The following is a 13,026-nucleotide window of genomic DNA, read 5'->3' as shown; positions in this document are numbered from 1 at the left end:
GATGGTACCTGTGTTCCCTCCTCTTTTCACACATCACACACTCCAAACCACCTCCTCCTCCTGCACACTATCACGCACACTCCCTGTGCCCTGCTCCATGAAAAACGCTTACTTCTGCTCCAGCGTGCAGAGATCACACTCATGGGAAACGAAAGGGTGGAGAAACAAGGGATGGAGAGGAAAAATACACCCGAGGATCTCTTCTTGTTGCTGCTCAGCACGTGAGCCGCGCAGAGCTGTCAGGGCTCAGGAGCTTCACTCATGCACGGGCACACACGAACACGCAGGAATGCCGCGCCAGAGATTTTGGGATGGCCTTTTCTCGGAGGTTTGATATGAGAAAAGAATGTAATGACAGTGGAAGATTTACAGGGTTGAGCTTTGTAAGTGAGATGATCGCGTGACGAAGGCAATGTGAGTGGGTGTGGTTGGTGAGATGAGCGCAGACACAGCCATAGATACAGTAACTATGTGAACAGAGCCCGAAGACACATCAAGGTACGAGCAGCCAATCAGCTTGCAGGGCTAGCGTCTCGTCAAGACACGCACATACGCCCCAAAAATATACATAAACTAACACGCCTCACACTCATCGTCACTGGTCAACTCAGCGAGCTGATGGTTGTTGTGAAAGAAGTGGCGTGACTCATTTAGGCTTCAAAGCGTGACTGAGTGGGCGTGTGTCTGCGATGTGAAATGTCTAAACTAGCTGTATTGTGGCTGTGTAGTCATAGTGGTTAAAGCTCTAGAGTCATTGACATGTTGTACATGGCAAATCGGCACATTTGGACGCGCCATCTGGCATTATGAGCTCTCTCACACCATTTGGCTGTGGACTTAACACCCCCTCATGTGAGCAAATAAACACTTTGGGCAGAGAGGATTTCTTTGGTGCATGTATTGTACCTTACATGCACACAAGCAGCCTATTCTGGAGCTTCATTCATGCACACACACACACACACACACACACACACAAGAAAATGTTCTCAAGCGCAGTTTATGCATTTAAACCGCCACCCAAACACCCACATGCACACACAGATACGTGTACAGCACATGCACATTCGCAGCCTTCGCCGCGTGAGCCACAACCGCGTCCTGTGGACAAGGCAGTGCCTGTTGGCTATTAATGGGCAATCACCATGGTAACCAGTGTCGTGTCATGAGTAGCAGGTCACCTGGAAGTCTGCCCTTTTTTTTTATTCCCCAACAGAGGAGAGGTGAGAAGAGGAGAGGAGAGAGGATAGGCTAGGTAGAGGTACAGTAGTAGAAAGCACTTGCAGACTCGTCCCTAGAGTGCTGACGGCTTCCTCCTGACCCTCGTCTCTGTTCCACAGATGTGGCCTGCAGCAATCTATTGCTCTCAGTCTCCATTGGTACTTTCTAAACGAAGAGCTTTCAAATGCACGAGTATTGTATCTGTGTCTGCACGAGAAAGAAAGCGTGTGAATATGAATGGATGACTATTTCAGGGACATGTACATTTTTGTCGTTTTATTTTTCATCTGAAATCTCCCATTGCATTTGTTTTTAATGCTAAAATGATCACTTGCTCTTTTCCTTCTCTCCTCCCTTTCCTTCTTCTGCAAGCCCTCACTTCTCTAACGCCTATCTGTTAACTTCTCCCCCCAGATTCCTCCCCTTCCACCCCGCTGCCCACAGACCCTGCTGCGTGCCCCACTCCTACCCCTGACCTGGCTTGGCCCTTGGCGGTGGTCGGCGGAAACGGCGGCAGAGAGGCTGGGAAGTACTGCTGCCTGTGCGGAGCCTGGTTCAACAACCCGCTGATGGCCCAGCAGCACTACGAGGGCAAGAAGCACCGCAGGAACGCAGCCAGAGCACGCCTCCTGGAGCAGCTAGCGGGCAGTCTGGATGCCACGGAGAGCACAGGTCAGGCCCAAGGCCCAGAGCCAGACACAAGTGACAAGTGAAGGGCAGGAGGGGTGTTACGACTTTGTAGGAAAGACGATAAGGGGGAGCTCACATTCAAGATCTGTGCAGTCAGGGCGGACTTCTGATATGTTCAGATGCCTTTCAATGGGGTGTACATTTCACAGATATTATACTCAGGAAGGCCACACCGCCTATTAACAGATAAACTTAGCACCATCAGCCTGTCACTGTAAAGATCAGCTTATTCACATTCTCCCTACATTTGTTCAAAAATATGAGCTCCACGTGGCAAACTCCTATGTCCTTGAACCCCAAATGTTTCCATTGAATCAGTCCAGAGCTTCTCCTTTGGATCAACCAGTCAGTAACGTCTTCTGAATCAACTCTGATCGTTGCTTCTTCAATCAGAGCCCAACTTTATGGAAATGTTATACTAAATCATTAGAGTACTCTTTGAAAGATATTGACTGGGTAAATTATCTCAAGGGTTAGACCGTAAGCCAATAAAAGGAAAGAGCAAAGTCATCTATCACCCCAAGCAAATAGTTGTCGCTCCCTAATTAATAAGTATCTCTCAGCCCAACAGAAATGTTGACACATCTTGTTATTCGTATCTGTTTGCAACAAGCTAACCTTTCCGTGTCAGTTGTCTGGGGTCACAGTCCCCTTGGCATAGCCGTGCTTCTTACTGCTAGCATTGCAATGTGTTAACCCTTCACAGAGAGCCATGGGGCCTCTGTTGGCATGCTGCATATAGCATATTTACAGTAAAGCAGTAGCTCAGGCAGCTAAATAACAACATGTTACACACTATTGCTGAAGGGTGAACACGAGTCCCACACCGCCTGACAAAATCAAGAACTGAAGTAAATTATCAAAGTGTAATTGTTTCTTAATGTGCATTATTAATTGGTAAAATGGAGCTAAAATTACAACTATCATAATGAGTCCTGGGTTTCAATTACTACTCTCCTCTCTATCTTTCTTTCTACTTAAGTCTTTTCCTCTCCCACACAAACACTTCCAAGCACACATGAAACCGTCAGACGATACTAATTTACATTTCATAGACACAGTTCAGCCAAAATAGTATTCTAATGGAAATATAAGTAGTCTTTGGCACTGAAAGTGCTCTTCCTTGTCTGGTTCCTGTAAGTGAGATCGGCCAACATCATGCTACTACATCACGCAGCCCAACATGCAACATTAGTGCAATATAGCACCTCCACTGCGCACACATACAAGTTTAACACTCTCATATACAGCTACAGACAAATATAAAAATCCCTCGTGAGCCAAAACTACGCCGTTCGCTTTGTGCTCCAGGTGCCATGACACAAACCATCATCTCAAGGAGCCAATCATGTTAAAAGCATGAGTCATGTTGCCGCCTACACTGGCTCAGAGGCTTTAAGTGGTGTCATGTTGTATATCGTCCTCCATCCACACACTGTGACCCACATCCCACAACCTCAGCTGCTTTTGGGAAGGTTTTGACTCCAAATCTCAGCCTTAAACTACAAAAGACATTTAAAATAGTAAGCATATCACCGACATATCAGTCAGATATTCCTTTTGTTTAATCAAAAATATTTGCACTCTCGCTCACACCAGTGACGCTCCACTGCAAAATCCATCCCGTCTTCTTTTCAAGTGCAATGAACGCTGACATGCTTTATTATATGTGCCATCAATCAAGTGTTTGTCCTGATGCATTTAGTCTGGAACACTTTGGTCATCCCAAAGCAGCTCCATTGTCATATGTCGTGTGTTGTTCTTCAGTTAGACACAATGCATCGATGCAAGATTCTCACTCCGGATTGGCTTTTGTCACAACTTCAGGTATAAAGTCACAGGTGTGCCGGCTGTAATCTCAGAGGGAGGGTCCAAGGCGAGGCTGCAGCTGAGCTAAGAGAAGAGGGGGGATGAGGATTTATGTGTCAGCCAAGAGCAGATTCGTCTCTGTTCTTTTGTCCTCTTTTTACGGAACAGTTTTTTCTTCAGACTCTTGTTTATCTTGTCCTGCCCCCTTCCTGCTGCTGCACTGTCTTGTGCCTGCTGTTGCTGTGGTTATATTGTGCAGAAATGTGTGTGTGTGTGTGTGTGTGTGTGTGTGTGTGTGTGTGTGTGTGTGTGTGTGTGTGTGTGTGTGTGTGTGTGTGTGTGTGTGTGTGTGTGTATACCACGAGGGCCTCCAATCTCTCGTCATGTCTCATCTGTCATCCTTATTAGCTCCCAACGAAGCGCAGGTGAATTATTTACACGCCAAGATTTCCTTTCTTTATAAACTATGGCTCTGCTCGGCATATTGTCTGGTTTTGTCCTATTGATGATACTGACCTTTACTTGCATATTCTCTCTTTCTCTCTCCCTCAATTTCCTGCTCCTGATTTCACACTTTTGTGACCGAAACACATCACAAAATCCCCATGACATTTATATCAACACTTTTTTATTACTATTGGATTTTTCTGGTGTAATTGCGCAGACAGGGCACAGGGGAGAACAAGATCGTCGTATTTTCCACAACGAGGTGCCAGAGACAAAACCCTTGGAGATGGATTACAGATGTGGACGAGGGAGTTGCAGAGGGGGTGGCTACCGACGAGGGATGGAGCCTGGCTGTGTTTTTTACATAAATCACGACAGGGGTAGAAACCCCTCAAGACAGAGCCAGTGCATTGTCTCCTCTCTCTGGAGGCTGAGTAGTTAATTAGAAGCAGTGAGATAAGCGTCTAGGACTGGAGTGTGTGTGTGTGTGTCTGCCTGTGTGTGTGTGTGTGTGTGTGTGTGTGTGTGTGTGTGTGTGTGTGTGTGTGTGTGTGTGTGAGAGAGAGAGAGAGAGAGAGAGAGAGAGAGAGAGAGAGAGAGAGAGAGAGAGAGAGAAAGTGCCTGAGAGAGGGTGAAGCACCAAAGCTGAGAAAATTGTGTGTAATTGATGAGTGTGCCTGAGTTGGGAGACAGAGCTGACCTGTGTTCCCATGAGACAGCACTCGATGTGACCCAGTCGCACAAGCAAATCACGCTTACATACAAACAATATGTTCTGTAGGCATTGAAGATCCCACATATGAACTGAGCCTGGGTATCAAAGTGCAATTCCTTTTGGTCCACTTACCTAAATGTGTCCTTATTAACAACAAGAATTGAAAAGTGTCCAGTTTTAAAAATTGGGCTTGTTTACTCATTTTAGAAAAAATAAAAAACATTAAAAGTCTTTAAAAAATGTGCTAAACTAACCAATATCTTTATGTTAACTATGTTGGAATGAATATAGTAATCCGACTCTGCAGTTCAGCTCAAGTCTCCGCAGCTTTTAACATTTTCAGCTCATTGTTTAACAGCCGGCATTGTCAGTGTGCCAAAAGCAGCTCTCTCAGTTCTCATAAGTGTTGCTGAACGCTACCTACTCAACACCGAATGGCAGACTGTGTCATCTGCATGTGTAAACAAGGAACTGTTTGCCAATATGCTCCCCATATCATCTTTTTAAAAGTATATGTGGCAAATAATTATTTACTGATTCAACAATGATTAAATTAGAAGTTTGACCTATTTAGGTAAAGCATGTTTATATTTTCCAAACTATGGTATTGAAAAGTTTGCTATCAGTTGAAATATGTAGGTTTTATATTGACACGAATCAATATGTCACCAACGTGTTCACACAGCTATAACCACCTCTAAAGAATGATCAACTGGTGAAGATGAGACAGAGGACAAACAACACAAACTAATGAGGTGTAACGTCAGCCTGAAAAATGTTGAGAAATCTGGACATTTTATTTTGTTTATGATCCTTTTTTTCTAAAACTGATGGTCTATCTTCTGACTGTCACATTATCTGCTAAACTAATTAGGTCCTTCAAAGTTTGTTGCTTTGTAAAATTCCACTTGGATTGAAGCCGACTCTCACCCGATGCTCGACGGCTCTCTGCTATGGTATTTGTGATATATTCCTGTGAGACGTTTACCGTCGAGCCTTCGCTGCAGACTGTTGGTTTTGATTGCATCTCAATGGGCTTTCTTTTTGGATTCAGTTCCTTTTTAATCTCGCAAAGCACATGATAAACTAATGGTGTACTACAGCACAAAGGCTCGGAAGTGCTCTGAAAACTATTTTGCCTGCCTCCACTGTGAATAAAACTATAGATACATGCTATATAGTGAGATTCTCAGTGGCAGTCGCGGCTCATAGTCTGAGGCGTAAAATAGAGTTAACTTTACCCTGAAATGATCCGTATGTAACGTGATGTTACGTACAGTGTGTTTAAGGCTCATTTGCCCCCTGTGCGTCTTAAAACCATCCGAATATTTAACCAGCAATGTTTATGCAACACTAGATTTTACAATTGGCAGCGCTGACCGCTACCTGTAAACCCTTGAGACTCACAATTAAAAGGCTGCAGTTAGAGCTTGGCAGGAAATCCTGACCGAACAAGCCAAGAGCATCACGCTCTAAATGGGTCATTAATGTTGCCCGAGCTGAGACTTTTTTACATTATTTTAGACTCAGAAACACCAGGAAAAAATTGCATTTCTTAGCAACAAGGCTCTTGTGCTACAAAATGTAGCTCATTACTTTTTTGACAAGCATTTATAGGTGCCAGCAATGCCAGAGGACTCAATGCATTTAATGACAGTCACAAACAGCTCCACACCCACTGCCTCAGCTCATCTCACCCCCTCTTCTCTCTCCCTGGCATATCATCTTGTGTAATTAACAAGGCTTAGAACACCCTCACAAATACTGCTCATGCTCACAAAAAAAACACATATTCACAACCCCAGTGCTACATGCTGTCAGTGTCCTTGCATGCACATTTTACATGCATGCAACTAACATGGATTAGGCACAGTATTTTACGATGTCAGAACTGTTTTTTTAACCAAAAGCACAGTGTTTGTGCATGTGGCCGTGTGTGTGTGTGTGTGTGTGTGTGTGTGTGTGTGTGTGTGTGTGTGTGTGTGTGTGTGTGTGTGCGTGTGTGTGCGTGTGTGTGTGTGTGCGCGCGCGTGTGTGTGTTCAAAAGACTGGCACATGCGCACATTTTCTGGCACACGCACACACAAATGGCAGCATATTGTACATCAATGCTACTCCGCCAGGCAGTGGGGAGGTGACATCAATCAGACTAAAAGCAGGGAAGCTGCCTTTGTGTGTATGCACACACACACTCTCTCACACACACACACACACACTTACACACACACACACAATCGCGTATACAAGAAAGGACCTCTTTGTGTAATCCTTGCAGCGGTGTAGTATTACGAAGAAGAGAAAGGAAAGGATAACGAGAGAGAATCATTCCTTTCTTTTACTAAATGATCTCTTCTCCAATTAATAGCATCTTCATTAAGAGAGAACAGAAACAACAGAATTTTGGCAGAAAAAGATGTAGTATATTTTCTCTCTTTCTCACACACCCTAGTAGTGTACACACACACACACACACACACACACACACACACACACACACACACAGACAGACAGACAGACTTAGTTATCAGCTCGTCAACTTTTAAACTAAAACTTACTCGGGGGTACTAATTCAGTCATGACTTTCTTGCAGGCTAAATGACTGTTTGTCCTTAATCACCGCTGAAACAGACAGAGTGACTCAGACAACAAGGAGTAGATATGCCACATTATGCAGCTCCATCCTAGTCTGAATGAACGACCCGACACTCCTAACTATAACACAACTTTGTCTCCCAACATGCGTTCCCAATTACCACCATAAGGTCAAAAAGGTGACGGAATACACAACTCATATGTCTCAAGGACGGTGATGACAGCAGAGAAAAGGGCATCCACATGCAAGCAATCGCAGCCCATTTCATTCACGTCACCCAAAAATTACGCATTCATCATAAAAAAAACGAAAAGAAGGAGGGCGGCTTCCAGCAATTAGTTTTTGACTGTTTTGTCATACGACCCTGAAGTGTCAAGGTTGTTCATCTGTGGTCTGAGTTGTGCAGCAGCAGATCTACTGTGAGCAAAGTGTGAGGAAACAAAAATAGCGCTTCATTGCGAGTCTGACAGAGAATACACAGCAAATTATGTCACGATGCTGATTGGCCTATCTTTGTCGTCAGAGAGAGCATTTCCTCTGCCCCCGTGAAAGAAAGAAGATGTGTGCTGCCATGCTGTAGTTTCCACGTGTGTAAGATGTTTTTTTTAGGGGCTGGATCTAAAGGTCATGTTTTCTCCGGTGATCATTAAAGCCCAGCATGCATTTTATATCACTGCTGCGGTGTGACAAGTCATTATCATTACTACGTCTCAGTCTCCTCCCCGATGTCTTTTTATACCCACATTTCTCCTTTTGCTCCGGAAATTCTCTTTTCACTCGTTCTCTCTACCTACCCCTCCGCCTGCCCCTCTTCATCTCTCTTCACCCCACCCCGCTCTGTCAGTATCTCCATCCTCACCCATCTATTTTTGGATGTTCTTCTCGACCACCTGCTAACCCTCTAATTAGTTCACATCTGTGTCTGAGCCGCACCATCTCAAGCACATATTCACTGATACAATACAAATGTGCACGCAAGCAAAGCCATACACAGTGCTACACATGTGCACAACCTACTAGACGGATATTTTCTTAGCCCGAGTGTCCTAATTCTTCTCTATTAAAGTTTCAAAAGGCAGCTTTATAGACATACGCACAAATGAACACTAAAAAGAAGGAGATGATTATAGAATCTAGAAATGTAACTAGCTTTCTGCAAACTATTATTCTAATCAATAAAAAAAAAACAATCCTGATGCACCTGCAGCTCTGTGGATATCCTAATAAGACTTGTCAGGTATTTTTGTTGTTGAGCATGTTGTCCTAACTGCTTCTGCTGCTGATGATCCAGAGAAGGATGGCAACCGTGTTTAAAGATGTTAGATAGATAGATAAGTACTTTATTAATCCCCAAGGGGAATTTTTTTAAGCCCTACTGATTGAAAGTGCACTCATAATAACCACGGTGCTTGTGTGTGTGTCTCTCCAGGGCTGCGAAGTAGTTACTCTTGCAGTGTCTGCAGTGTGGTCCTCAACTCCATCGAGCAGTACCATGCGCACCTCCAGGGCTCCAAGCACCAGAACAAGTGAGTACAAAAACTAATGACTTGACTGACTATCCATCCATTCGTTGAAAACGCTACGAAAGAGAGACTTTCTGAAACAGGCAATTCGACAATCACGTCCACTTCGTGCAGCAATTGCCGAGCTGTGTGGAGGTGTGAAAGGAGTTTAAACTTTACTCTCAAGGTCTTTCATTTGCTATACATTTGTACAGTACATTGCCCTGGTGTTATGAAGACACACAAAGACACGAGCACTCTCAGTGAGACGTAAGGGAGTCAGTGCGATGCAATCAGGAGGAGGCTGTGATGACAGGCCGTGATCCTCTATGAGTGCGGCCATTTGAAACATTTACGACACATTTGAACTGAACATACAATCCTGTTCATGTTCTTCCCTGTATAAGTGATGTCGATGATGTCACACTACAGTCATTTTCTGATCGATTATGTGAGGTAATTAATTGTTCATGCATAGATGGCAGGGGATTCTGTTTCCGCTCTGCATTCGACTGCAAAACCAGGTTAAGTAGGAATGAGTTTCATACAAACAGAGGGTTAACATCACAAGGTACGGTTGCCATGGTTTGTGATGAAGATGTATCCAAACATTACTATTTTTAGATACATAATATCCAATTTTTATATAATTATTTTTCCAGACAAGAAAATTAGTATTAGTATTTCATCTGCATTGTTTGCTGGATTATGAAACGAGGAAGCGATTGAGAGACTCACAGTTCCACTGGGCGGCATCAGATGTTGTTTGTGTTACAAAAGAGTGTGTAGGCCGACATTTGAAATATCTGATACATGAAACAGAAAATATTACATTCACTGAATGAAATGAATGTACATTACACATACAAGCATGTGGAGCAGACTCAGGCTGCATGACAGGAACCGGGTTCTTTTTTTATATAAAGAATGACAGTTGAACAATAACGACATGTGGTGATTTTTGTAATACTGATTAGAAAATGTAATTACAGCCAATGTTAATATGTGTGGAATATGTATGGAGCAGCTACATTTCATGCATTTACCATGAGATGGCTTTGAGCGAGGCTATAGGCGCTGTTGTATAGCGTGTGTGTGCATTTAAGTGTCTCTTTGTATTTACAGCAATTTAATGGAAATTAAGTGTGTTATGGATGGAGTATTTGTTTGATATGTTGCTTGAGGATAGAAGTGTATTGTTGCGGCACATCGTAGAAAATGTCTGTATTTATACCCCCTAAAGCATAACTTGTCTGGGCTGCACAAATCAAACTTCTGCAAACAAGTAAACCGTTAGCAAGTGGTGGGTGTATTTGTAACAACAGTGGCAATAACAAGGATGAGAAAAGCAGAGCGGTAAGGAGCACAAGACAAGACGAGAAAGTAAATAGGATATATTTTCTTTTAGCAAAGGGTAAATGCCAAATGTTTCTATCCACTAGTCATAAGAAAGAGCATAAGCATTTGTATGGTAATCATCATGTATTCTCTGTTGGCTACACAGACTATACAGTGTGTACTAAAAATGGACACTAATACTATACCTATTCTCCTGTTTGTTTTGATTTATATATGCACTACCCCAAGAATGAACAATACATTACAATGAATTATTATGACTTATTCTCAGACAGATAACACTGTTTGTTGCATGTATTGTGGTGACGCTGTCCTGGGCGCTGATACACAGCGGAGGAGATTGATAGACGGACAGGTTTGGCTGGCCGATTATTAAATATGATCATTTTTAATTTTTCAATGTATCAAGATGAAATCAGATATCAAGATACACAATTGCGTCACCTAACTTGATAATAGCAAACCCATATCAACTCAATGTATGAGGTCACAGTGGCTAGCACTGTCACTTCCCAGCAAGAGGGGCCAGGGTTCGATCCCCAGTCCCAGGAGGTCCTTCTCCATGGAGTTTGCAGATTCCCCCTGTGGCAGCGTGGGTTCCCTCCGGCTTCCTCCTACAGGCCAAAGACATGCGGCTAAGGTTAATGGGAGGTTCGAAATTGCTGGTAGGGGGGAATGTGAGTGTGTGTCTGTCTATATGTGTCCTGAGATAAACTTGCAACCTGTCCAGGATGATGTCATCTGTGATCGGCTCCAGCGCCCCACGACCCTAAATAGGATAAGAGGTTTGCATAAAGAAATGGATTGTGGTTATTTCATAATATCCAGATAGAAGACTTTTGCCAGCCCAGCCCTACAGACAGTCTCCATAAAAAAACAGGTATTTTAATAAATAGGCTAGAGTATATTAATTTTCATTTTTGTTTATAGGCCTACATTTGTTCATGAGATATTTCTGTAATTCATTTGTCATGATTATTGCACCTTTTTTTTTTCCTTGAAGTTCGAGTTGTTTGTCATCATCTGTTACTCGTAAATAATATCAACTAATTTGGACAGCTGTACATAAACCTTTAAAATAGTTTGTTTAATTCAAAACACACTTCTCGAGATTAACTCAATTTAACCTTAAGGAACTTAAAAACTACACTTTTGTAAATAAGTGATGCTAAAGCTGGAGGTGAGATACAGAAGAAAAATATTATAAAATTGTGCAGAAAATGGCACAAACTAAGACATTGAAAGAAAAGTTTGACCGGAAACCCAACTGTTGGAAGAAAACCTTATTTACTCTTAATCAGTTACTGTTTCACTGTCATATTCAGAATCATAGTGAGTCTATTAATCGTATGTACTATTTTAAGCCCTGTGACTTCTCATTGAACTCTGCCTTGTTTAAACTTACACACACTTGGCATGTCTCCTAGTCATGAGACTGGGGAATCTGTATGCCTCTGTCTGAAAGAACATGCAGTTCCCTGTTATTATATAACCATGCAAGCCAATCCAAAGATGTCATGGGGGAATAAAGCCACTAAGACGTCATGTGGGCCTCTGTGTATTGATAATAATAAGTATTTAAAAAGGTAGTGCTTTGCTCCTTCGGAGAGCAGTCGAGGATACACAATTTGTCTATCACGTTGTACTTCTTACTTTGCGCCTTCCTTGCAACGAATAAATGTCCTGATGAATGATTTTACCAGCAGGTGTTGAGTAAATCTTTCTATCACCAACTTACCCAGAATGCCAGCTGTCTACTCAGAGAGCTTCAGTGTGATTTACTCGAGTGCAGAGGTAGCAGCTCACGTCAGTACAACAGAACCTGACTGGAATTCGGTTGATGGTGGTCAAAAACATTGAAAAGTTTCAGCAGAGTTTTAAAGAGTACATACAACACAGAAGCTCATGGGATCTTTCTTTACAGATACACCTTAGTCGGTGGGAAATGACCATAAGAAACTGCATCACTGTATTCCCAAAGAGATGTTGTTGAGCATGAGGAAGGACTAGTGTTGTGTTTTTGAATGAGACTAAAGGTTACAGCACTAGAATAAGAAGGCATGTCTCATCAACTCACAACTGAATGCCTAATGCAGCTCTTCACTCACTCTAAGTCCGCCTGTATAAGGGTGTCGGCTAAACTCCTAAAAAGCCTGATTGTCGAGATGTGTAATATCGCTGCATAGAGGCTCTAAATCCCGGAAAAGTGCCTCATAACTCTCTTCTTCTGTCAGTTACACTGTCGTAAAGCAGAAAAGAGGGCGAAGAGAGAGTAAGCAAGACTGATGGATACAAGGGAGACGGTACATGCATCCGAGACAGAAAGACACGTCATGTTTGAGACAGAGGCAAAACAAATGAAAAAGCTCAGAGATGGAAAGAGCAGGAGGGGGTACAGCTAAATTGTAGCTGAGACAAAATCTCATTCAATTGAACTAAAAAGTGGAGCCAGACAGATAAGAAGCAGATATATAGAGCGTAAATTGAGGTAAAACCAAACCCAGTGTTGCAGACTGCTGCAGGGCTTTACTGCTTCGGATGGAGAGGACGGATTGACAGGACATTGAAGGATAAAGGCAGTGAGAGACAGACAGACGGACAGGTACCAGGGAGATTTACACCGTAGGTAATGATAGGTCACTGGTTAGACGTGGAGAATGTACCTCATCCGCCTTATCAGAAAGGCTTAT

The 13,026-nt window shown here is 43.0% G+C and overlaps 1 protein-coding gene across 2 annotated transcripts in view; it reads left to right on the top strand.

Annotated features, from left to right (window-relative positions):
• zgc:171482 (zinc finger protein) overlaps positions 1-13,026 on the top strand; it is a 46,140-nt gene that overhangs the window by 24,130 nt on the left and 8,984 nt on the right. For both annotated transcript variants that reach the window (XM_068568468.1, XM_068568467.1), the window contains 2 exons: positions 1,636-1,893; positions 8,905-9,001. In XM_068568468.1, the coding sequence (XP_068424569.1) occupies positions 1,636-1,893; positions 8,905-9,001 (355 nt within the window). The remainder of the gene's footprint in view (positions 1-1,635; positions 1,894-8,904; positions 9,002-13,026) is intronic.

This window comes from Clinocottus analis, unplaced genomic scaffold (assembly GCF_023055335.1).
Source record: "Clinocottus analis isolate CAN_PGR_092001 unplaced genomic scaffold, fCliAna1.0.p SCAF_8, whole genome shotgun sequence".
Classification (NCBI taxonomy): Eukaryota; Metazoa; Chordata; class Actinopteri; order Perciformes; family Cottidae; genus Clinocottus; species Clinocottus analis.
The sequence above is the reverse complement of the archived record's forward strand: the minus strand, read 5'-3'. Positions and strand labels throughout refer to the sequence as shown.